Source organism: Echinococcus granulosus, assembly GCF_000524195.1.
Source record: "Echinococcus granulosus chromosome Unknown EG_S00002, whole genome shotgun sequence".
NCBI lineage: Eukaryota > Metazoa > Platyhelminthes > Cestoda > Cyclophyllidea > Taeniidae > Echinococcus > Echinococcus granulosus.
Window position 1 is genome coordinate 881,504 of NW_020170382.1, and position 26,482 is coordinate 907,985.

Below are 26,482 nucleotides of genomic sequence, written 5' to 3' on the forward strand. Positions count from 1 at the left end.
CATTTTGCCTTTGGCAATAAAATGATCGCGTTTCAATTCTGCGTGCAAAACACAGCTTGCCAGTTTTATAACTGTTATTCGGTAGTTTTTTGGTTTTTACAGGCTCTGATCTTGTGACCTCCGTCTAACCATGAATAGACTCTGGTGCATTGTCTGTCTCTTGCTTCTTTCACTAGTACAGTGTGAAAAATTTCAAAGGCGTGACCATTCCCTTGTTCCCCCATACACTGGTAAGGCAGCTTTTTATTTGCATATCATTCTCAGGAACTAAATATCTGAATTGTCGGAAGGCATCTTTTTTGGTTAAAAATGTTGGAATTTGTGAAGCTATATCCATTCTTTTTTTCACATATTAAGGAGGGTGGACGTCATATGGCACGACAATGTTTTCCCCAAGCGTAGTCCGACTTACTTCTGACCAGCGTGGCGCGATGGCAGGTGTCTCTAATGTCTATCCCCTCTACTCCCGTGACTGGGAGGTCATAATTGATTTCAGGGTTTCTGGATCTACTGGAACCCTATTTGGGGATGGCTTTGCATTTTGGTATACCGCTAGCCCCATTAAACCAGGTTAGTGGCTTGAAGCAGGCTTTGTCAAGCGTGGCATACCTGTTTTTTTAGCTCTTATTTCCTTTCATTCGTTCCTTTTATGCTGTTCAGGACCGGCTCTAGGTGCAGAGACGATTTTCCGAGGCCTGGGTATCTTCTATGATACTTATAGCAATCACAACGGCGAGCATGCCCACGAGCATCCCTACGTGAGCGCGATGGTGAGCAATGGATCTGTGGCCTACGACCACGATCACGATGGGACTCAGACCCAACTGGCCGGATGTCATGTCTCCTTTCGAAATAAGAATCACAAAACCAAGACTCTTATCCGATATTCCAAAGATACTCTCGAGGTATGTACACCGGAGTTACTTCCTGAAGAAGTTATTAGTTTAATTGGCAACTTACAGATGGGCTGAGAAAATAGAGACCGAAAGTGTCTAACACCTGCCCATGAAGTAGAAAACGACCGTTTATTGCAAATTTGCTGTTATTCTATTCAGTTAAAATTCGGCTTAGTTGATCCGTTTTGCGGTGGATTCGGGTCACTTTGAGGTGAGGGCCCATTTCCACTAAAAGTAAAGTTGGTACCGCGATACAGGAATGCTTAATGTAATCGTCTCCAAACCACACTCCAACTTCATTCCGGAATTTAAGCTTCATCTGTATTCAGAGTTCAGTCTTTATTGAAATCGTTTGTGCACTGAGTTATCATCTTACATTCGCAATCCTTTTATCTTCCGGCTGTGTTGCCCTTTTTAGGTTTTCATGGACATTGATAATCAAAACAAGTGGACAACTTGCTTTGAAGTTGGTGGTGTGCATCTGCCAACTGGCTACTATCTCGGTGTCTCCGCTGCTACCGGCGACTTGACAGGTATGTTGAACGTGTGACATGTCTTCTTTGCAACCTCACAGCCGTTAGTTATGGCGCAAGTCTACCGCCGAAAAATCTAGTGCTCATTTACACGTCCTTGAGTGACTTATCGCGCTTTTCCCTTTTTAGATACACATGAAGTTCTGTCCCTGAAAACCTACGATTTAGGCCTCGCATATACCGTAGGTTTTGTCATTTACTCAAATTTTGCGGCCTTCTTGACTACTTAGGCCCCGAATCAGGCTTGAGCTTTTTAAGTATCAACTTTTACGCTCCTTTAGTGGCTGATTCTCTTCCTTAAAGTTGTGATAAAGGTTTAATGGCTAAACTGCATAAGCCGCGGGCGTTGCGCGCTGTCATTCATATTCGCATTGATAGTGCCTGGATATTTTACCCAAGGGGCAAATCATTTTAGCAATATTCATAAACGCTTAACTTATTTTCGCAACGCGTGATTGTGGTCTTTTTTTCCGTTGCCTAGAACGAAGAACTGTTGGAGGATAGAAGCGCCATCGAGCCTTCGGCTGACAGTGCAGAACTGCCAAGACGTAAGTGTTGCTTTTACAGGCGGTGGGGGGGGGGGGGACCGTCGGTTTCAAACTGCCTTTTGATCATATCCGATCTCTACTCTAGCGCATGTTCCGGATGTCCCACAAAGCTCACTCTGGAACATCTTCTTCTACATTTTCGTCGGCCTCTTTTTCCTTTCCCTCTGCCTGATCGGGCGCATGTGTTATGTGAATAATCAACGACGCAAAAAGCGTCTGTTTTAAAGACCGCTCACTCATCTGACTCAGCTCACCTTACTCACTCCCTCGGCTCCTATTTCATTTTGCCACAATGGGGTAGTCATATCCCCCAAACCTATCCCCCTCTGTCTCATCTCCCCTCGCTTCCTTCCTTTTTTTCAGCCCCTCTCGTGTGTGAATAGCCATTCCTTTTTACAATGTATTATGCTGGAAGTGAAGAAATGAAGCAAACTTTCATCTTACACACTTCTCCGCGTTAAGGTCATATTTGGATGAATTTGACCTTCCGGTCCCTTTGCTTGCAGAGTCAGAAGGCAAGGTTGTTGAGACGCTGCTAGCAGTGGTGTTTTCACTTCGATCTCCGATATGTGGCCTCCTACTAGGAAAGGTGCAATTTTGCGGTAATTGACACTAAGTGTAATCTGGATTCCTTCAAAGTGTCATTCATGTTAGTAAAGTAGGAGGACACAGAGACCTCCATGGTGTCCGATCTATGAAGATTGTTCTGTTTCTAATTGGTCTTTAACCTGGCAGGAAGACGGCTTTTCTAAGTCCTACATACTCAGGGTGTTTAAGTCAAGTCGGGACTTATATTTACAGACACCGTGAGAGGAGATGCTATTGTAGCGATCCGAGACTTCCCAGAAGACGAATGAAGGTATAATGCTGCTTTGGGATATGTATTGTCGATCTACAGAAGTGTTGGGGGGCTACTGGCATGCTCCAGAGGTTAACCCACCCGGCGGCTGTACAATAGTCCCTTTACCAAAACCGAGAGTTAAACAACCGACGTATTACTGCACGTGAAGGAGGCAGCAAGGCTGCTCTTTCACTATTCGGTGGTGGTGCTTGCACAGAGCGGAATGTGGTGATGAAGCTTCTTATAAACAAGGGTGTACAATCTGTGAATGTCTATGGAAGACTGCGCGCAATAGTGTGATGGGGAACTCACTACCCTAGCAGTGAGACACACGAATGGCGGTCGTACGTGCGTGAAGGTCTCTATCATGGTAGATTCCAGCCCACAGTGCCTCGCGGTCATTCCTCCGAAGCGAGAGAGTGGAATAATGCCTGACCGATGCTTAAGTGGTTGTGTGAAGAGACTGCACGGAGGGAGGCACACCCGCATCCAGTACCACAGTCGAATACGAAATTTGGCAATTTCGAGACGATGGACTACGCTGTTCTTGGGTGGCTCAACCACAGTAACAATCGCTTCCATGTCAATTGTCCTCCAAAAGGAGTTGCTAGTTGGCATAGGTTTATAAATCCTGTAGTTGACAGTGTCGAGAAATAAATGCAGATTGCAGGACCTGAAATTTATCGTTTTACCTCTCCTATAAACTGCTAATCCCGTTTTGATATTAACACGATGATATATCGTCTGGAAACATACTTAAAATTTTTTTCCCAAACCCATGATCTTTTTTCAATGGATCAATTTCACGACCTTTTGGGAAAGATTTTGACCTCCATCTGACTTCTTGCCGGAAAATAGCGCCTTGCTACGTACCCAATTGTCTGCTGTTCAAGTTTGAGGCCACGCTTGTTTATGTGGGTGGATAGAAAGGCCGCATTGGCATGATACGCATTCTTTGTCAGGTGAAAGGTAATACCTGCAAGAAATCAAGTGCCACAAATGCATTGATTGAGTTTATACCAGCAAAATGAATGGTCGATGTTCTTGGTCTAAAGATAACCGCTGCTTTCCAGTCTTTGGGTGGGAGTTGAAGCAGTTAGGAAATTCACTCTCAATTGATGGCAGTGTAATGCTCTGATGGTTTGTTTAACCCGTCTTTTTGGTTACACGGACACTTAGGTCTCCGCCACTGAACATCCACCGGGTGGCCTAGCGTCCAGTGTCATTTCAATAGTCCCCTCTCCCTTCTGTACTTCGATAATATACATTCTGCCTGAGTATTATGTCTTCCTTTTTTCTCAGTGAAGTCTCAAGTCGCTACAGCCACATGAGCATACGGTTTACAGCGTTACGCCCCCAAAGGTGCATCCCATGTCTTGAGCTTTCAAGGCTTCAGAAATTGCTACAAATTTTATGCTTTGGAGTGTCTTAAGAAGATTATCCAATGCTGATAGCATAGCAAAGTGATGAGATCAGGTTAAAATTGGGTTAACCTCTTTCTCTTGCACAGCTTCTTTTAACCAGGAAGGCACATGTGGATCTTTTAGTGCAGAAAATACGGTATAAGTGTGCGGAGCCCCGTGCAACTTGTGTGAAGGTAGGTGTGTCGGCTAAATCAAGAGGCTCTAGAAGTTGAATGCTTAGTTAAAGTAAACCTCCTCCGTCTAAAACATCAAATTAGTACCTTAAAGATAGCTTTTCGGGCAAGTGGATTGACAAAACATAGGGTTAATAATAGCTTCCGAGACTGATATTTGGGTAGTGGAGCAGTAGAATTGTAAAGACCCTATCGTAGCTCTCAATTTACCCGCCAGGATTTCATAAGGTACATAGGTCTGGAAGTACCTCTTAATGAACTCTCGCGGAGGGGCTACAGGACCCAGAATCATTGATGAGTTGGATGGGGCCCCATACAACCAGTGTGAAAGTCGGATCTCAGGTGACCCAAAATACCTAAGCAGCCATATACAAAAATATGCTATAAAGAAGTATTGCAAGGTCCCTGCCATCTTTAATAGTTTTTACTTACATTATTTCTTCTTAACCATTTACGCTTTCAAATTGTGGCGATTTTTAATGAAATAACGTCTACGTATAAGTGAGGCACGCATTAACAAACCAGAGCTAAAATGAGAGGAATGTAGGCACTGGTCAGAACTAAGCAATCTCTGACCAACTGTCCATAAACCATGCTCTATGGAAATGAAGCTTGAGACATAAGTCTTCTGCGATTCACATCTTGATTAGCTACCTCAAAGTATGTTATACGATGGTGTCTGTTTAATGATTTGGAGGAGCATACGCACCAAAAATGGGGTAATTTATTTGTGTGAAAATGTCTGTCTGGAGGAGTAAATAATTGTATACTGCGGCTCGCTAAATTGCGCTTTTGGCCAATTTTTTTGACATGCACTAACGATGCAAGAAGTTGCGCAGTAAGAATAAACGTAATAACTCGAAAATAAGAATTATTATTAAGTGCGACCCACTTTAGACCTAAATGATCCGGGAGCCACCGAAAAATGAGCATGAAACAATGTTCACAAAATATAGTTGGGTCAGTGAGCAAGGTTTTCATAATGATAGTGTTATTTACGTAAATACTACTTGGCTTATTACACCGAGATCTCTTGAACAAAAAGCTAGTCAAATTAATCAAACATGTGAAATTAGTTATGCACAGATCGGTCTAATTTTTTAAAGTGAATGGCCTAGCAAATCCACAACTTTTAATATGTCATCGTGAGGCTTGCTGGCGTCCTCACGAGTTGGCTGATTGTCAGAGCAGCCAAATCGCTATTCTCCCTGAATCTAGCCGAAGTAAAAGCATTGCATCCTTTGAAAGAACGAGAAGACTGAAACCTAGATGGCAAAATGCTCTGAAGCTTAGGAGCTCCCCACAATAGACTTCCCGGAAAACATGGTTGGAATCGCGGAATAATATGCCTTTTCAAATGTCTTCAAAAGCTCTAAAGCATTGAATGAGAAAGGCACTAGATTTAGCACACCATTTATTTAGAATCGGGCTTGTAAAATTATAGCAACTTATTTGTTTACCCCAGGTCTTCCCCCATTGTTTCAATAAGGAAGTTCTAGCCGTATCAGACATTTCAGGGAGTACATGAAAATGAATATCTTTAGTTGCAGAAGGGGTAGGGGATCTAAGTATAAACGGGCTGCAACAACACTACGATGACTTTTGGACCGTGAGACTTAACGCGCTTGTACGCTTAGACAAAGGCAGACGTAACAGTTTCTACGTTTCTCCCTTCCGCCATTGGCTTCACATCCTTGAAATGAGAAGATAGGGTAGAGGAAGACATCTTGACTTGGAAAGTGCAGTAAATTTTTACATGTTATCAGATGCAATATCCGTTCGTTTGCGTAGTTAGTGTAAATTGACCGCCTGTAACTTAGGGGTTTGGTTCAAACCGGCACGTATTGCACAGGTCCCAGTTTTCTAAAGCAAGTTTAAAGATATCTTTCTGCTTGAAATCAGATGATAAAGAAGAATGTTAGTACTATGATTTTAGTGAGCTTGTGAAAAGATATGTCAAAAAACCATTACCAATGGATGACATTTATGTATTTGTATAGTAGAAATTAAGCCGAGCAAAAACAAAGCCGAGTAAATCGTTGAGCGTTGCAAAACCAAACAGTGTGATGCAATACTTACTTCTCCATATCTGCTTTACATCACTTATCGCGCCTCACGTGCTTCCAACATTTTAAGCTAGATAATTTTTGTTATCAGTTTGACTCTTCGTCTTGGTTTCGAGTGCACTCAAGCCTCCTTCTTTGTACTTCTGCTGTGCGGCATGTCCTATAAGCCACGCCAGTAGCGTCTCCAACCCTTCTGTACGACCGAATTTCATACCTTACCCCGGTATTGTCTTCTTTCGTATTCAGGAAAGATTCGGGACGCTACAATGCTGGCAATGGAATGCAAATCCGACCCTAAAGAACAGCCACATTGATTTCTATTACTGAATGTTAGACTTTAACAGGATGGAAGAAAGACGTATGCTGCGGATAGATGAATCTGAAACGGCCTCCAAGAGGAGGCTTTAAAATGAAATCTATCTTTGGCAAATACCCCAGTTCTGTGCTCTGCAGAAATGCACTGAAATATTTTAAAAAGTTCTTTGCGAGTCTGTCTGCCGTATCTGTATGAAGACATTAGTTAAGTGAACAAACAATACCTTTCTAGCAGCTGGATAGAACCCAGAGAGAAATGTCTGGGCAGCAATAAAGTAAGAACAACGCAGTAATAAGGAATTGACGTTAATACGGATCCCTACAAAACTATTTCACAAGCCAATGTTCCTATGACTAGCTATGGACACAAATGTCGGCATGGGAATTTCCCCTTTCCCCAACTCAATTCCCAAACAGGTCTAAAATCCAGATCCGATGAGGTTGGCAAGATGTATCAGTGACTTTGGATTCGAATATCTCTCACGCACTGATTAATTTGTGATTGTCAACGGCGAAGATTGAACAAGGGGAGTGGTGAGAAAGGCGCTCTTCGTTATGGTTTCAAGGACACTTAAAGCTAAGCCTTCGTACTCTTGATGAGCGGCATGGCCTCCAGGCCATGGTAATGGTACCCCAGCTCTTTTGTGTATCAGGCATACATTTTCTGCCCTAGACTTTTCTTGTTTTCAGGAAGGACTAGGAGCCTTACAGTACTATTCCTCAGTCGAAACTACTCAATGGCGCCTGGCTGCAGATTCCAAATGTTAAAATGCAGAATTAAACACTGGCGTCAAAGGAATTTTTCATGGAATTTTGCTAATTACTATAAATGATTTCAAAATGAAACAACTTAATTAGGCCCATGAGGTATAAGTATTTTTCCATACCGTAAACCACCTTAGAGACGCCTGCAACGTTTTATGCCTGTACATGCTTAGATCTTCAATAACTCTACTAATTGACATTCCTGGAGATTTTGTTAAGCCAAAAAGTAACTCCACACTTCGACCAAATTTTATGTGGTCATACACTTACTTCAGGGAATATTTGAGGTTGCTAGCTGGCATAGGTCACATGTGCACACCAGAAAACATCACTGAACTCATGAACATGTAAATGCAAACTGCTATTTACAGAAAAATCCACCAACGATTTTTCATTACTTTGTATAAAATTTCAAGTACGATTAAATGCACTACTTATCCAGCTCCGAGACAGCTTTGAAACTCATGAGTCTCAATTATGTACAAGAATTAGTCCCATTCTTCAGTCGCTTTAAAAGAGCACAAATTATGAAAGTTGAGAAAAAATAGTGGACTACTTACATTACTACAGACAAAATTAGCATGGAATTTAATCTTAGGGTATTTGCATTGATGAGTAGACAAGATGATAATCCTATGTGATGTAATGGCTTTCATAAAACGAGATTAGTGAACAACTAATGACACCAGTATTATTTGAATTAAATCAGTAAGGAACTACCTAATGATTCCATAGTTAGCCGAGCCCCACTGAAGCCGCAACACATCGTGGCATGGAAGATGTGTTAGCAATGCACAGCGTGGTTCAGAGACCAGGCGGCGTGATGCTAGACTCAGCTAAACAAAGTAATAAACAACTCCATTGCGATAGTGATTCCATATTTTGTCTGGCGGTGCGTCGGCCTGCGCGAGTACTTAGGTCTTTGTAGGCCGTTCCCTTTGCTATGAAACGTGGCATTCAAAACATGCTAGTTATAATGCGATAGTGGTTTGTCCCTTAGTATTGGTGAGGCGCCACTTTTGTACTTTGAATTAGCCCCCTTGTACCTACCTAAGTGGGCTGGCCTTTTGGGCCATGACAATAGCCCAGACACCTTCTGCGTGCTGAATATGTATATATTCTGCCCGAGCATTGTGTCTTCTTTCGCCTTCAGGGAGTCTCGGGACGCTACGTAGTAGCCTTCTAACTCGTATGCACGTTGGTAATTAACGTTAGTTCCACGGTACTTTCGTGCGTTCCGATTTCAGGAATGCCTCAGAAAATCAGTCTCATCTACTAAGGAATTTGAAGCCAAAAATAAGCTAAAAAGATAAAAAATTAGGAACAGTAAAGGTAAGACGTAAAACGCACTTAAATCACTTTTTGAACATAAGAAATTGTAGTGCATCTATGATTTGCGCTGATTCGCCCATATCTTCCTTATAAAAATTAGGACCACCGATGAAAAATGCACAAGTGTTGGGTCAGTTGACTAATGAGATAAACTGGACTTAAGCATGGTATAAACGGAAGATGAAAGACAGGATATATTTTTCATTACTAGCAGTTGTGAAACAGTGTTTTGCGACATGCGCTTTGTCGTATTGCAAAATCCAAAAATAATTTTAAAATAACAAAATGTCTTTAGCAAACCGTCTAAAGATATTTCAAACTATCATAAACTTAAATTTTGCACTATAATGCTAGATTTGTTTTAATTCGTCGGCTATCTTCGTCATCTGAGGCGGCCTGCTTAGTCCTGTCCTTGCTTGTTTTCGATTCGGGAGGATGTCGTTCACCGGTTTGCGTAAACAGATAAACAAAGCGAATCAGGTAGAAAAACTTATCTAATCTAACTCTCCTCCCAGTTTATGTCCGAGAAAATTGGTGGTGCTGAGGGCACTAAGCTAGATGAGGAGTACATTCACTGTGAAAAGGTGCATATTTTGTCTTAATTAATCTTTCACAGCAAATTGATGCTATGTCGAAACTTATTGAGGAAATAATTACCAAAACTCATGAGTATCTACAGCCTAATCCAGCGACACGAGCTAAACTCGCTACATTAAATACCTTTAACAAAATTCAAGGCAAAGGGAAGGCGCCTCCCTACCCACAGCCCGAAGGTCAACTTGGGGATTGCATGCTGAAATATGGAAATGAGTTGGACCATGACTCTCTCTTCGGTATGAGTTCCACGTTCCTTCTCATGTGTAGCTCTTAATTTGAAATGTTTGTATCGTGGTTTTTGTAAATGGTGTGATATTTTTTCAGTTTATGTTCTTCCCTTACCTAAGGTGAATGCCTCATCCAGACAGGATATGCTTTCAAGAATATGGAGGATATCAAATACAACATGGAGGATCAGGTGAAACGGGAGTACATTGAACCGCTTCGTGGCATTCAGTCCGTTGAACTCAAGGAGATCAATGTAGGTTTCTCTCCCTGTAGTGTTCTTTTGGGTTAATGCGAAGATCTTTGTGGCTGATGTGTTAATTGGTTTGCCTAGTTCCATCGTAAGAAGTTGGAGGGACGTCGTCTGGATTTCGATTGCAAGAAACGAAAAAAGGAGAGCAGTGAGTGGTTTCGAAGTCGATACATGTTCTAATATTCAGTCAAAATTTGCGAATCTATGCCTTTTTGATGATACTATTACTGAAATAAGGCTGGTAAGAAACGTGATAACTTCTCGCTTTGTTTGAAACGAAGTATGTCTTACAATCTTTCTGTCCGGCAGACTGAGACAAACTCTCCTGTTTTCCAGATCTTATCATCATGCTGCTTGGATGTGCACTTGCACGTGTGTGCTGTAATCTTTTGACTGCGCTTGAAGGCTGTGTCGTAAACACTTTTGGTCCTATTTACGTTGGATTTATGATACTGCTGTAAAATGGATTTAGGCGGTAACTTTAAGATGCTTCGGACCACTCATTTTATTCCTTTTAATGGAAATTTTTTCGGCAATTACTTCCTATTACCAAGGGGCTAAGTACGCTGGTACGTTTAACATGTTCGTTAGTGTACTGGTTTCGTATTTTAATCACTTTTCTACTTGTTATTAGGCGACCCACTTTCATACGTTTCGGTTCTTTGGTTGGTACCAACCCTTCCTCGTACTTTTGTGTGAGCATATAGATATCTTTGTCAGCCCAGCCTCCATGTTTCGTTCTTTCGCTTATGAGTCACACAAGGATTTCGTGTCTATCGCTACTCTAATATGTAAACACACTTATCTGTGCCTTTTTTCATGCGTGTACTTGTGCAGTCATCATTCTGTGCAAATGACTCGATACCATTCCCTAAAAAAGTGGTTAGGTTACTACTTCGTATCTTAGCTTTTAAATTACTAATGAGTGGATGGCTATTTGATGGATGTAGAGGCGTTTGATTTTAGAGTAGTGCCTACTCGACATTTTGATGCCCTTTTTTCTTTCCATTTCGTCAATATTCCAGACATACTCAAAAGTATGTGGTCTAACTGTTACTGGCCACTGCAATCGCTCACACTTGCTCCTTTCACCTCTGTTTTTAGTCTTCCCCGATGTCTTCAGCTCTCATCCCACTAAGTTTTACCCCTCTACCTAGCTCCTTATCGCCCTTCCCTGTGCGCGCACGCGACCCTAACGCCCCATAATGGTAGCTTGTTTTCTTTCCTTTGTTTTTCTCATTTCAGACCCCCAGGCTGCCAAGGTGCTGGAAGCTGAGATAAAGGTTGCGGAGGAAAAGTTCCAGGAGTCGAAGGTTCTTGCTGAGACGGCCATGGCCAACTTCCTGGCTTCTGATGTGAGTCTTCCTTTCTTTGAACCTGCTTTCAGTCTATTGTCACTCGCATTTATGCGTAGGAATGTCAGATTTGATTGTTAATTGTTGATGGAGCATTTTACTTATCATGAATTGATTCCAGTTCAGACGGTATTATTTAGTGAGCATAACTTGTCTGTGAATGACATAATCGGTTGTGTTAAGACATTACCCAAGGGTTATGCGAAATTCCCTGCTGGACAGCGTGATTTCGTTTTCTCTGTACTTCGAGACAACGACTGTAGCGGCACCATTTCATTCAGTTTAATGCTCCACGAAGCGTGGGGGACAATTTGGTAAAGCCGGCAAAATCGAGCACTTTCACTCGATTCTGGTGCGTGCGTGCGAATACAGGCATTAATAGGTGTGCAGAGTCTCGTGTTTTGTTAGATTCTCCATTTGCTTGACCTCCTGCTTCATACAAGTTGTGCTTTTGAGTGCAATGGGGTCACCGATGTAAGCTGATGGGAGGGTAAAAAGGGAACTCCAATATCTGTTTGTTTGTGTCGTCTAAGTTCTCGTTTTTATGCTAGTCCCTTTTATAAATCATATCCAGATTACTTTTGATTCCCTTGTGATACTTATTTTAGAGAAAAAAATGCAGGGAGAGGCTATTAGTTTTAAATATCAGGTACTGACATTTGTGTCACACACCCCTGTTTGTGTCTCCGGTGTAAATTTGAAAGGTTTGTTAGTAGTTATCACTGAGACAAGAAATCGTAAGCTGCTTAATTTTTCAAGTCACAATTGAAAGTTGAGAGTGAATTCATGCTGTTTGTGGAAAACTAGACCAAGGTGCAAGAGGAGGGAAGACAGGGTACTGTCAGCTAAATATGCGCTCCGCTGCTAACGCGTCCTCTGACATCGCACTGCAAAGGAAATTTCATTTACGCCTGGAACTGCATCGAATCAATGGTCCTCCTGGCTTTATTTTCCGTCGCTTCCATCGTGCATAGCTGTTTGGTCGGTGGCGAGGCGCTTTTATTTGCTCTCTATTTATTTTCACATGCCTCCTCCCTTACTTAAGTTCTCACATTGCGCTTGGTTTGAGGACTAGAGGCAGGAGTGTTATCCGTTTCCGTCTAATTTAGAGCTTGTGTCTACTTACGTATGAAGTGCTACTTTGCCCAATTGCTTGGATCAAAAGTCGTTACGTCAGCAGGTTCATGTCCGTAATTCTCAATTTTCCACGTTGTCTCATATACATATTCTCAAAACCATGAGTAAGTCACCAGCCCCTCCATTCCCGTTGGTCTATGGACTGGATACAGGAGCAGTCATTTCGACAGATCACCCAGCAGGTTGATCGGTTGCCTAAGTTATGTTCTGGCATGTGTTTTCACCAATGAAGCCGAATGGCGCTGAAGAATCTGCTATCTTGTAGTTATCGAACTGGTCTTGCAAGTTGTGGGAAGTGTCCCCTTCTCACCTTGTAATACTCTTTACTACCAGTACAAGCAAGCTGCCAGGTCATTAATATTCTGAGCTAGTACTTTGGCTAATTGCACCGTCCCGTGATTACAGACTTATCAATATGCTAACCTTATTTCATGCCTCGGCTGTTCTACTGTATACCTCTTGCGAAGAAATTGGGGTCGCATTCCATTAGCATTGAGCGAATGTGACCCCTCAAATAAAAGGAGCACTTATTGGTCTTTCATATTCTCCTCTTCCAGTTCGAGCACATCAGCGCTTTGGCAGAGTTTGTGGATGCACAGGCCAGCTACTATCGTCATGCCTCCGAAATAATGGAGAACTTGCACAAGGTGCTCCTTGAGAAGTGAGTCCTGCCCTTTTCGATTTTTTCTGATTGTCGACTTAATTTTTTCTATGCACCTTTTTTTCATGGCGATAAAATTCCCATTCCACTTTTGATTTCTGCCGCTCCTCTGATTTTCTTTCCCGGTTTTTTTGTTTTTGTGCTTGTAACGTTTTTTTCGGCTAATAGCCTCGGGTGATTGGGATTTTCCCGTGTTGCTCTGAGAGGTGTTAAAACAGTTATTTTGATTGATGTGATTTCTCGAATTTTGAGGCGAAAAAGATAGTGTCTAATACGAAGCTTTATATTAGCAAAAAATTCCGCCGTTTATCAGCCATCCATCGGTTAAACAGGTGTCTCCATTGAATCGTTTTACATTTGAAAAGAAAAAAAGAAACGCTTTTTTGATAGGATAGAATTCGTGGTTATTCAATTGGAGCAGTAAAAAAGGGTGTGTTTGGACTCCGTTTTGGTGACTTGAAACAGGCTCCCTTTGACCTTTGTACTTACACCGTCTTACCAGGAAAACTGGGAGCTGGGTTATGATTTACTAAAGGCAGTATTTTCTCCTGCATAAACGCATCCATTTTTAGAGAAACGAATTCTGGTTTTGTTGTGGTTGGCGAACCCCTCCCTGCGTCTTTTTTAAGGGAAGAAGTTTGTCGGAAAGTGTCACTTTTGTCAGCTTTTCTTTCCATTATGTCTTTTAGTGTTCCATAAAACCTGTAGTGAAGGCTGCAATGCTCCCACTTTGAAATCTTTTCATGGTGAATTATTTAGTGGCTGAATGTGCTCTCTCTTCCCTCCAAGTTTTTCGTGGAATGGGAGAATCGGTGGAGATATGTACTGGAATGTTTTCTGAAAACTTCTCACTGCTGTTCAGGCTTAACCGATCGTTGCTACTTTAGATATGTTAGTTTCCCCAATTGGGGCATTCCTCTACATCTCATTGTGCTGTTCCCTTTGTTTTGGTTGTTATGCCACAAGCTTTACAGCCATCTTATCGCTCCGCATTACCATTTCAAGGGGGCTTTTGTCTCGCTATGCCGGAATTAGATCCACAGTTCTGTCACCTTCAGACAGATCTTTATTCTTTCCTACCATGAAATTCAAATTTATCCTCTTTGTGTGCATATGTGCATTTGCCGTTGTGATAGCCATCGCATAAAACATGAAATGTGGTTCTCAGGTAAACATCGGTTTACATCTTCTACAAGTTTCCATAAAACAACCTCTAGATGTACGCGTTTCTCAGTTTGAGCTTCGCAAGCGGTTCCAGTTGCCTGTCTAATAGTATGCTATGCTACCTTACTTTGTGTGAGAGCATATCCTTATTTTTCAAAGAATGAATTTCATCGGAGCGTAAAGAATGCTGTAGCATCCATTTTCCAGACTATCCATTACCGTCCTTCCCATTCGTTGTCCCACTGTTGTTGGAACACTCCGGGTCTTTCTCACTCAGTATCCCAATCCTCGTGCAGTCTACTCAACAGCAAGAGGGTGAGAAATTCGTTGATTCGCTTCCGGCATTGTAACTAGCCATGGGGCCGTGGCTCAGATAAGCGTTTGCATTTACTCCGTACTTCTGAAACCAGGCCATATCAATTTGGGATGTGAACTCTTCGCTTGAAATGGCATATAGTTTGCAGGGACGTTGCCTTGAGGGTGCCTCATAGTTTAATAGATCAGTATGGTTGATGCGTGCACAGATGCGAGGCTTGGACCAATGTTTTAACCGCAAATCTAGGTGTTGCATCACTGTAAGCGCTTTCTCGCCTTTTTTTTCACAGCTTTGTCCGTTTAGCTGTGTATTTTCGGCTTATGGATACTCTACTTCATCTTTTCAAGTGCCCTCGTGAGTGACAGTAATTGTCCAGCTATAATATAGTATAGAATATAATATGTAGCTGTTCTCATCCCGGGGCTCCTTTTAAGTTCACACTCGGACCAGGTGAGACATTACGATGAAGCATTGGGTCACTTTTACGTTTTAACCAAATTTATTTGCTTTATTTAAAGATATTAGAAATTGGCAAAGAATTTAGCGCTTAGTTGTTCATTCTAAGTGAGAGACATCAATCAACTAGTTTATTACCACGCTTAATCCAACTGACTTCATTTCGTATGTTGCGATTGTGCGATTTCTCACCTTACCCAAAAAAGCACTACTCCACTAGTATGTAGCGGTGGTGAAAATGCAATTAACATACATCCTGGTGGCATGGCAATTGCTTAGCCTTAGTCTATTTAATCTACTTCAATTTTCCTCGTTTACTTATTTTATTATATTTTATGTGTTCGCTCCTCACCTTACATATATGTGACGGCACAGTTTTCTTATCTGAAACTGACGTCGTTGCAACCACGACTTGTTTTCTCTATCGGCTTACGGTGCCTAGTTGCTTCAAATCGTGGTAGAAATAGATTGGCTGATTTTAACTAGTATAATAAATATAGGGATGATCTTGGTCTAGAGGAAATTACTCTTTTTTTCGCGGTAGTTGAATTGGACGATAAGACCGAAGCCAATTGGTGTTATGTTAACGCTGTTAAAAGTTGGACTCTCTGAGCTTCTGGCAACGAAGATGTTAATTGGTTTAGACGTCATGGCACAATGCACGATCCCAAAGTTTTCCCTGTTGGTGAATTGGTTGTCGATCTGGTTTACTTGCATACTGTTTCTTAAACCTAATTACTAGAAAATACTAGCTAAATCTAGGCTGTAGGTGAAGTGGTCATCTCCGCTTTTGCCTGCATTGTTCTGGGCTGCGCAGATGCGCAACTAGTTGGATTCAACTGTTCGCATTGAAAGAAAGTCTAAACTAAGTCATGTAATCTGAGTTCCAAACAACATCTGCATGAACAAAGAAACACACTTGAAATCTGCACTTCCTGTTTTACCTCTGGCTAATTCAATCAGTAAAATTACACTAGTTAGAACTGACGGCACATTTCGTAATCACATTATTCAGTGATTGTTGTTTTGCTTTTTGGAAGAGGAAAGTGTCAGGTGACACTTCTTTGTGATTTTTATGGAGAACTTGAAACGTTTGCCAAATCGAAGTGCCAATGCAGGGCATAGTTATACACTCTAAATATTGCTAACTTTAGGTACAAAATTTAATGCTGTACAAATTAACTCTAATTAGCAATAGGTGCTTACCATTTACCCTTGCCCTGAATCCACTATCCGCTGGAGGTTTGGTGTATTTCGTCCTGTAGTGTGCACTTTAGTCCTCTTAATATATCGCTCTGCTATGGTGGTCCGGTTATTCCAAATGCAATTCAGCAATTTGGTACTGGGTTAAACGTTTTCACCGCCTGCTAAATAGAGAGGGCTTACAAACTATTGCTTATTCAACCAAAATCTTTAACAATTTAATTTTGCATCCATGTAGTTGTAAAGCTGTTCAATAATATTTCATGATTTGCGTAAACCCACTGAAAGCACATGGTAATCATATGTTAAATAACCCTGATGAGCATGAGGTATTATGTGAGTGCCGAGTTTTTCAGTAAAACGTGTGTTTGGGTTAGAATTAGTAGCGCTCTTTGGCTTTGGATTCACTAACTAATAAAAAAAAACGAGGGTTGTTTCCCTAGTCAAAACCTCTTGCAACAGTATGACATTATTATCGGTTATTTAAAGTGAAATAAAAGCTCTGAGGAGTCATTGGCAACAGGAGTGACGTCTTTCTTTTGAACAATTCCACCGCGGTTCGTGCATTGCATTGCAGGAAGGATGAGGCACAGTCGCGCGGAAAGCAGACACACAACCCGAAGCCGCTGCAGATCACCAGAACCCTCAGCGGGGAAGTCAGCACCAAAAATGGATCGATGAGCTCACCAAGAACACCAAACAAGTCACCTGCTGGTGATGGAGGTCAGTTCTTTCTCTCTCTCTACCCGCTTTCCCACTCTCATGCATCCTCAGTGTTTGACGCCATATTGATAAATACTCACGCACTCATATGCACGGCTCTATTACTCTTTACCCAGACTTTGTGCGTGTATTTACCCTCCCCCGTAATCGTCTGCTGTGACCCTCGGCAAGAAGGTGAAAGAGTGGAAGAAGGTTAGGATTGAGGTGTCCCATCTCTCATTTCCTCTTTCAAGATCATTGCGAAAGAGCGGGAAATGCCACACTGGGTTTTCAAGTCTCGCGGGTGCATTTGTCCCCTATGCGTCTTATTTCCGTCCGTTATAGAGGAGTGGCTGACCAAAGTATACGTAGTTTGTGATTGGCTGTGCACAGGCCTGAATAGTAGGAAGAGGACCAACAACAGCAACGGCAGCAGCAGTAACAGGAAGGGTGCAGTGATCTGGACTATTTATAGACGGCTGGACACTTAAAATATGCGATTTGCACTGGCAAGTCTGCGTTTCAACTGAAATAGCAGGTTTTTAGTTTGCTAACCCTGTCAGCCACACAAATTTAATGTTTCCGCATTTCTGGCCCCCAGAATGTTGAATTATTGTCACTGTTTTTAATTTATTACTCCTTTCTGCGTGAGGTGAAGTTGGTATCCAACCTCCGAGAACATGCCTAGTTGTGTGTAGGAGCCCTCCTCATCCTCTAACATGAAGTGTTTTAGCTAGGCAGGCTTCCCATACAATACATACATTCACAACTTTCTTCAAACCACTTATAACCTCTATCAGGTTCGTATCATTGGGATGGGATCCATTAGACATTGAAGGTTTTTAGAGATCTGGCGTTGTTTTGAAAGTAACAGGACTCCTAATTGAAGACTCTCCTCATCCCTGAAAATTTAAAGTATGGCACTCTTGATGGAGCGCGAACATATCCCTTAACTTTTTTACAATGAGCCTTGCTCATGTGTTTGTCGAGTTCCGAGTCCCTCGGGACCCTCTACGAACCGCACACATCTGTGCTGTTTATGCGAAATAAGGAAATTTCACCAGGTTTGTCAAATGTGTTTGTGTTTTAAAGTTCTTTGTGTGTGGATATATATTTGCCTCCACAATGGGGTGCGTTATCTTTTCACCACTACAATAAGTAGGCAGACATTAACAGCTTGGATAAAAATAGTTGCTGAATGATATCTTTTTCGTCAATCCATGTCGTTGTCATGACTTGTTTGCCCTTGTTCCGCCTTTGTGGACTTTTGTTGTTCACGCGATAACTCTTCACGCCTCACCTTCTCTTTGTTCTTTTGCTCCTTTCGGTGTTTTGTGCCCGTACACATTATTAAAAAGTAAATGGATAGGATCCATAATCACCACCCAAACATAGGCATTTGCGTTTGTAATTAGTTTTCTGTGAAATCGCAGAGCGCTTTAATGCATCCGGTTTCGATCCACCACCACAGAAATCTGACTGGATGCTTATGCCTTCTTTTGGGATATTTGTTGGAGTTGGTGACACCTTGATCTGTTAAGTGGGGCCTTCTGCACTCTATGTTAATTCCATTTCTCATCTCGACCCTACGAAATAGGTACATATGTTTTCTAAGACCGTCCAAGCACCTGTTTACTTTAATGTAGTAGCCCTCACTAAGTCTTTAGGTGGAATTTTAAAACATTTTGCCTTGATTCTCCACGGGTTGTCGGAGGACTGATGCAAGAAATTTCAATGAAACAGAATAGAGAAAAGCCAATAAGAGTATTTACACTCCATTGTGGCATTGGAGTTACCTCCTGAAGATGCTACGGAACATTATAAGGACGAGAGTCGTCATTAAAGCCCACGCAATGGATGGGCAGGTATTTGTGCCACTGATATGGGGCTAAATCTTGGAAGACTGAGGAAGTTCATGTAGCCCTACGTATGGTTAAAATAAATGTCGCTGTTCAACAGTTTTATGCTACTAGCTATCATTTGTGACGAATCCCTTTGTATGGTGCATCTAGAGTGTTTTATTTCCGCAAACCTTGAAATTCAGATGTCTGCTTAATCAGTTTTTAGGTATTGGCGACTGATTGATTTTAGCTGGTAGCAACCACATTCTTGAATATCTGGTGGGCTACCCTTGAGGAGGTAGGTTTATCACATGCCTACAGAACGGCTAGGAGCAAGGTCCTATACCACTATTGAAATGAAGAGAATAGGGATTTACTTACATTATTTTAATGTTCAATGCGTGCGTTATGGCTGTCACTATTCGTTCCGTTGCCTTTCATAACCATCTCCTCAGCAAGTAATTATATGTGCAAACTCGCGTTTTCACTCAATTTTCGTGGTGGTCATGTCACATAAGTCCTATTTTTTTACCCTCCCTCTAGAAAAGTTCGCCTAATGGAGGTGGTTTAGTGTCCGCGGCTGCGTGTATATTCGTGTGTGTGAAACGGCTTTATGATAATTGGCACGACAGTGGCTACTGTAGTGACGGCCTTTTTATCTCCTTATCAAGAGCCACTTTATTTCCGTAATGGATACCTTTCACCACTTCGGATTGCGTCGAATGAGTTCAAGCTTTTCATTTCATTAGTGTACTTAATTTAACAACTATTTTTTCGTACCCGATTTCGTGTCAACATGTTCAAGACACTTTGGCAGTTTTGAGATTCCGCAGTGGTGTACTGCTTGGATTGATTGTTTCTTTGTGCGCATCTACAATTATGCGTGTGATTTAGCTATCTTGCACCATTGTAACGTTACAATCACGGCTTGATTCAATTATTATTTTTATTAGTCATTACTTTGGTGCTCATTACCTTCCTACTGAGTGGAGTTATCATCGAAGCAGAAAACTTATTTTGATCGAGGTCATAGTAGTTAGATGCCACAACGCAGTTATTGTGGCGTGCAGAGTCTCCCTTGAAGCCGTAATAAGGTACAATCATATCGAAGAATAGTTTACTGTTATAATGTATGGAAGGCCGGCGAGAGACTATGGGCATGCCGAAATAGTCATACAATGAAGGGGAAACCGAGACTACGGATGCTGGTAAACCCGCGTAGTAAAAACGCACAATAAAGGCACGAGTACGCCTGTTCCCCTTCTTCGGTCAACACACTGTTAAACTATGTGCGTGAGCTTGAATTCCGTCGGGCTCCCAACCCGCGAAATTACTAGACAAGGAATTCGATACAGGTGTATTCATCTCTCGGTGGGTGTGGGTAGACCCGTGCGTACGCGACATGTGGCTGGAAAATGAAGGATGCTGGAGAGACGGTGATATCCAGCCTCCCACACTTGTAGTAATTGACCGATCCTGACCCCTATAGGGGTTGCTAGCGTACTTAAAGTACATCTGTACGTGACATTTTTCGACCAGGAGTGATTGAGGGGAGTGTGGCATCCTAGTTCGGAAAATGAAAACCTCTGGGGAATCGTGACAGAAACATTTTCTGGGATTGCAGGCACCCCTATTACAAACGCGGGATTATTCAAGTGAGAATGCTTTTACTCACATGGTCACATTTATCACAAGGTCCTTCTAGCTAACCAAGTACGGATTGGCAACATTTAAATAGTCCAACTGTAGAAATAACTGGAGGCTACGCTTGTGTGCACTTGGTAAAAGGCTTTTCTTTGAACTCCCGCTCCGCCCTACTCTTTATGCCAATTTTACCTCGGTCTTGTTTGATTGAAATTGTTCCCATCGCTTGCCCCCACTGTCAAGGTGACTTTCGGCAGCCGTGAAATTTCTGTTCCGCTAGTATTAATGCGCCACCTTTGCGCTCAAAAAAGTGGTGTGAATTTAATCCAATAAATTGCTACTGTTCGGCACCTAAAGCAAAAAACGTTTTTCGACGTTTGAGCGTCCTGTTTTCACAGCATAATCTATCTTCCTTGGTCATGAATTCAATTCCTTTGCATTGAAAAAAAAAACGGTTTTCTAGGCTTTCCTCTTAAGTCCTCATTTGTAAAATGCGCGCTTGGTAATGTTATTACAATCTGAAACTCGAATGCACAAAAGTGGGAGGTTAGCCAAATTGTGGCTGAATGACTTAATGCTGGTGTGTCTAGTAAAGGTCAGTTTGATTGTTTTGCAAGCGATGTGGTCCATCACTTTGTTTCATTGATAAACCCTGGTAAGTTGACGTCCTATGCATTTTAAGGTCGACTGAGGCAAAGCTGCAGGTGCCTGCTATTTCATTTCGCGTGCACTTCGGCCTCCTTAATGAATTTCGAGAGCGTCTGGCTACTTCGTCTTTATTTTGTCTCGCGTAATGAGCGTTTGTTGTGGAGTAGCCCGAGGTCTTGATGCTGTTTTCTGCTACGTCAATTCTCCGAAATCGTTTCACGCCAATGCATTAAAGATTATAATATGCCGAAAAAGAAAATCCTGCCGAATTCTTATGAAAACATGCCAAATTGTCACATTTCCACGCACTTTAATGTCACACCTCAATGCAGCATCAGTAATGTGAAGAGTCTTTTAGCTCCACGAAACCACATGCAGAAATTTTTTTCCCAAGACAACACCATGTGATACGTGCCACCGATTGAGTCACATATGTCAAATGTGAAAAATCCAATCACCCAACCAACCAACCACCATACACATGCTCACTCACGCATTCCGTCTTCTATCACTTCTCTGTGCTCCCATCGTTCCCATTACTTTATTGTCAATACCCTCCTGCTGCCCTGGTTCCTCCTCACTTGCGGTCCCCTCATCCTCCACTTCCACGTCAACGTATTTCAATTCTTTATAAATAATTAGGAAATTGTAGTCGTCCACTTTAGCCCCTTAGCCATTTTGTTGCTGGATGATTCCAAACTTTATTTCTGTCTAACGTAACATACGAATTGGTTTTATTAATCTCCTCAGTACTATCGTGATCGCAAATGGAATGAAAGAATAGTATCCTTGTTTTTTTTCGTGTGGGGTTTGACCCATTTTAGTCGTAGTAATCGCTCATCCCAAAATCATGCCACGTTGCGACGGCAAACTACTTTTTCGTCTTCCCCCCTCTCTATTATCACCCATTCCTGCTCGTTATCCATTTTTCAACAGTTTCTTGTTTTCCGTGAATTTTTCTTCTATCCCACACCATTTTAATGTCTTTTTCAGTGGAAATAAGGTCAAAAATTCCCTTTGTGCTGACAATCTGCATCGTAAACCAAGATGTGTGTGTGTGTGTCTACTTTGTGCTAACAGCCTTTTATTGAGGCACTTTCCGCTGATAGTACTTCTACTGCATTTTATGGGCTTTCGTGAATCGAACATGGGCTTGGGAGAGGATGCGAAAATACGCCAACTTTCCTAACCAAAAAAGATTGCGTTTTGAGATAAGAAGCGCTGCGATTCCAAGGGCAATAATGTGGTGTACTTTCTCGTCCGAGAAAATTAGGCTGGTGAACTGACGGGGTGTGAAATAGTACACACAGATTGGTAAAAGTGGAGGACAAACAAGTGATATGCCTTCCCTTGGCCGGCCCAGTTACCCACTCGAGTTGACCGTGAGTGTGCCTCTCTTGACGACCCTGTTCATTAAACGGGATGCTTAGCGTTTCTTGTGTTCCTTTTCGTGGTGAAATGCTTCATCGGTTCAGCTATTGCTCCGCCTTCCAAAATATTTTACGAGCTAACATTATTATTACTACTTTTGTACTGTTTACACATGCGTTTGCGTTGATGTGTTCAGTTTGGGCCTTGAAGGTGGAACTTTTATTTGGCATATTCCCACCGCGACCCTGTTCTTTGGATGAAAATTCCTATCGCTTAATGCGGTTTATTCTTGATTGACTCGAATAATTTTTTCACGGAAATGTATGAAAACTTTTGGTTTTTTGCACTGCTGTGCCAAGGTTTTGGATACTTTCATTGTTATTGGTCTCCATGGGAATGACCAAGTAATTAACACTTTCATTGATCAACTGAATTTGCCTACTTTAGTCTTCTATGAAACAAAGCACTTACCATCCTCTATGTAGGAGGCGCTTCCTTTTAACTCCTTGAATTATTCTTCGAAAAAATTAGTACAAAAGCATAGTTCCCAAAAGCTTTTGCCACCAACCTCTCCGCTTTACATCAACACGTGTTTCAGTTGAGTTTTGAGGAGAGAAATGGCTTATAAAATTTCCCATCCCTAACGTTACATTTGCAAATTCACGCACGCCAGTACACTACCCCCCGTTAATCGTCGTCGTTCTAGTTAGTGATTAATGGCTCAGTCTTGCCTCCTCTATAATGCTAGTCTCCGTTCGTGAGCTTTGGGGTTTTTGTAGCGGGATCTCGGTACGTTCAAAATTTCGCGTCTTCTGCGTGCGCACGCATCCATGCCTCCACCTACGAGTTGTGGCCGTGTTTTGCCCCCCATATGCTGGGCTGGCAGTGTAGCCTGATTGGTCTCGAAGTGCCTTTCCTTTGATTGGCCGCTCTGTCGCCCTGTTCTCTGGGCATCCTATCGGTTCACATGCGCCTCGCGTGTTTCTTTGTTTGTCGGCCGAGAGGTGGAAGATAGCTCTCTCACCCTACTACTCTTATTCTTTCCTCTCCTTGGTGCAGTTAGTCTTCCCAGTGAACTAGGAGACCTTTTCGGGCAGCCAAAAAGCCATATTTCTCACGAACGTGGGACGAACGCATCTACCATCTGATCGCGTCAAACTGAGTCGTTGCAGCGATGGTAATTTCGATGTGATGTTTGGCTGCTCTCTCTAAAATAATCAGAAGTTGGGTGGCTAACGTTTGCTTTCGGCATCGCACACATACACGATGTGCTTATTCTCTTGCCTGAGCCCCACTGCCTTAAGTACATGATCTATTCTTCATCATCATGACAAGCGATTACAGAAAATCGTGCTCAAAACAGATATGTTGAGTTTTAAACCATAAAATAGCCGTAGGGTGTTTTTGATCTAAGGAGAATATTTTTTTCTGGTTTTTGCACACTGATCAGATTGAGCTGTAGCAGTTGATTTTTCTCCGGGCTGGACCCTGGCAGCAATCGTATTAAAGAAGTCTTCAGCGGGGTACAAATAATTTGAAGGGTCGAAAGTTGATATGGTGATTGATTGATTGATTGTACGCGTTGCTGAATGCGAAATTATATTCACACCGTCGTAGTGTTAGGCTTCTGACAGAACCAGTATTAGTATAGTGGCTAGTAGTTTCCTAATATCGTGCCCCCGGATGGCATAAACGAGTTTCCGGACCTGATTTTCATATCATTCAAAATATCTAATTTCGGTGTCTCGATTTAGGGTTATGGACATCTTTACAAACTCGATTCACTTCGATATTTAATTGGTCTTGTGTGCTGGTTTGCGTCTTCTGGTTTTCCTTGTGGTGTTCTTGTCAAGGAAGTGATTGTGCGCTCTCGAACTCCTTGGTATTGTTTGAGTCGCAATTTTTCAGAATTAATTTGTACTCCCCTTTGAATCAGCCATTATTGTTTTGTTGAGATCAAGAGGTGGCCGATTGTTCTTTGTAACATTCACAAGCTTCCGCTTCACTCATGATCTTTCTTTCAATGCTTTTGGCACTCTCGTGAAAGCCGTTTTTACTTGTATTATATTTGTGTTTTGCCATCTTTTAATCTTGAAATTGGTTTATTTTGACGTTAGATTGAGCTTGGTTGCACATGGCGCGTTATTGATGACTAAGGTCCCGGTTACATCTAACCCATTGTCTCGTTTTACTAGCTCGAAGACACGGAGTCATGTGCTTGGCTCACCGTGATCGTGTTGCATTGTGCTGATGATACTGGTGACTCCGTATCTCTCTGCTGAGTTAAAAGCTAGTCCTTGGGATCACATTCCCGGTGCTACTTCACACTTGGTCTTGGTATTTCCATGCGTGTCTGCGGTAATGTGCGTACTAATTATTTCATCATACGGACTTTTCTTATATTCCTTGGGAACTGGCCTACAAAACTTTCAAGCGTGTCATCCTGGAGTCATTTTAAAACAATCACGAACTACGGATTACCATTTGTGTCAACTAGCTATCAAACCGCCTCATCTTCCCAAAAAAGGGTCCTTTATTGACAGCGACTACTGGGATTGAGATCACAATTCCCAAATAACTGGTCTTTTCTTAATCCTTATCCTTTCATTTGTTGAATTGTCACATGTGTGTGTGATTTTATGTGTGGGGAAATTTGTCTCTTGTCCTAGAAATGCAGCAGTGCGTAGTGGCGTTGCATAATGGCTTAAGGTAAGCTAGGTGACCTGCACCAGTCCTTAAGTGACCAATGTGCAAGCGGAGAAAACTCTTGTTGATCTGGCGGGACTTAACCTTCATTTCTGTCACTAATACTTGAATTTTTATATCTGATAAAAGCCTTCTTCAAGGCGAAAAATGTTGTTGCTGGCAAAAAGCCGACCCCGTCGGTAGAAATGGCGGCAGCGCTGCCATTCTGTGCACGATCATGGGAGCAGTTATGTTGAATCCCCCCAAACTACCTCTTAGCATAAAGCTAATCCTAGGTTTAACGGGGAATGCAAGAGCAATCATGAGCAACGGATTAATGATATTGTCACCAGGTCGAATCTCAGCACTAACGTCGTTGGCTCTTTTTTTGGTTGTTTTACTTACCAGGAATAATAAGTAAAGAAAAGCCAATTGGCGTTGTCCTTCAATAACGCGTTGTCTTTTGAAAGGCTTATTTGGTTGACAGGCTAGTCTGGCACGTGAATGCCTAACGATTTGTAACAAACATTGCATGCCAAGTCCTCTGTTTGAAGGACGTATGTGTGTGCGCGTGGAGGTAGACTTTGGTCAAAATGTCCCATTTGGGTATTTTTGTGCACCTACTTTGCGACTAAGCCGCTGCGCTTCGTGACTTGTGATTGCGCCACTTCGATCGCGAGATAGATAATGCGGCGAGTTCCACCACTAAATACCCACTTTAATCTATGCATGTCCTTTTCCCCTTGCTGTCTTGCATGCACATCTTACCATTAAGTTTTCCTTGCTACCGCGTCCCCATTATTATTACTGCTGTGCATTTACAATTTCATGTCTCCTGGAGATTTTCTTCATCTCTTTACAGGTTCAGGTCCATGTTGCCGAGCTCTTTACCAATTTGAGGCAGAGAACGACACCGAGTTGGCTTTCTCAGAGGGCGACATCATTCAACTGATCAGGCAGGTTGACGAGAATTGGTTTGAGGGTCGCTTGAGGGACAAGGAGGGCTTCTTCCCAGTGAACTATGTGGAGGTGATCGAGCCTCTTCCCCAGTCGGCCATGGCCTACCCCACGAACTGAGCGGGAGTAGAATTCGCAATGCCCTCTCTTTCCTCCCCCTCCTCGATCGCACAATAAGTCGCCTGACGCCCTATCCCACCCACTCACGCCGACACCACGTGGCGGTGGGAATCAAATCAGTACTTTTCCCGATTAAAATTTATTTCGCTGTCTGCGTACTCCTCTACCTTGCCGTTTCTGTCCCCTCCTCTCACCTCATTTCCTGAAGGCCTCAGAGGGACAGTATATTGACGCTATTATCCTCCTCCTAATTT

General features: G+C 42.3%; 2 protein-coding genes across 2 annotated transcripts; both read left to right on the forward strand. All coding sequences in view use genetic code 11, as the record gives it.

The window, feature by feature from the left end:
- Nucleotides 1-130: 130 nt before the first annotated feature.
- EGR_00479 (VIP36-like protein) lies at nt 131-2,202 on the forward strand (the record flags this gene model as incomplete). The annotated part of the gene is made up of 7 exons (XM_024489728.1): nt 131-230; nt 358-570; nt 661-905; nt 1,315-1,429; nt 1,559-1,611; nt 1,911-1,977; nt 2,063-2,202. 7 exons carry the CDS (start codon nt 131-133, stop codon nt 2,200-2,202), a joined length of 933 nt encoding a protein of 310 aa, XP_024355725.1.
- Nucleotides 2,203-9,328: 7,126 nt separating this feature from the next.
- On the forward strand, nt 9,329-26,228 carry EGR_00480 (Endophilin-A3; the record flags this gene model as incomplete). The annotated part of the gene is made up of 9 exons (XM_024489729.1): nt 9,329-9,373; nt 9,409-9,477; nt 9,510-9,726; nt 9,838-9,971; nt 10,050-10,116; nt 11,214-11,323; nt 13,018-13,121; nt 16,838-16,983; nt 26,014-26,228. 9 exons carry the CDS (start codon nt 9,329-9,331, stop codon nt 26,226-26,228), a joined length of 1,107 nt encoding a protein of 368 aa, XP_024355726.1.
- Nucleotides 26,229-26,482: the final 254 nt, after the last annotated feature.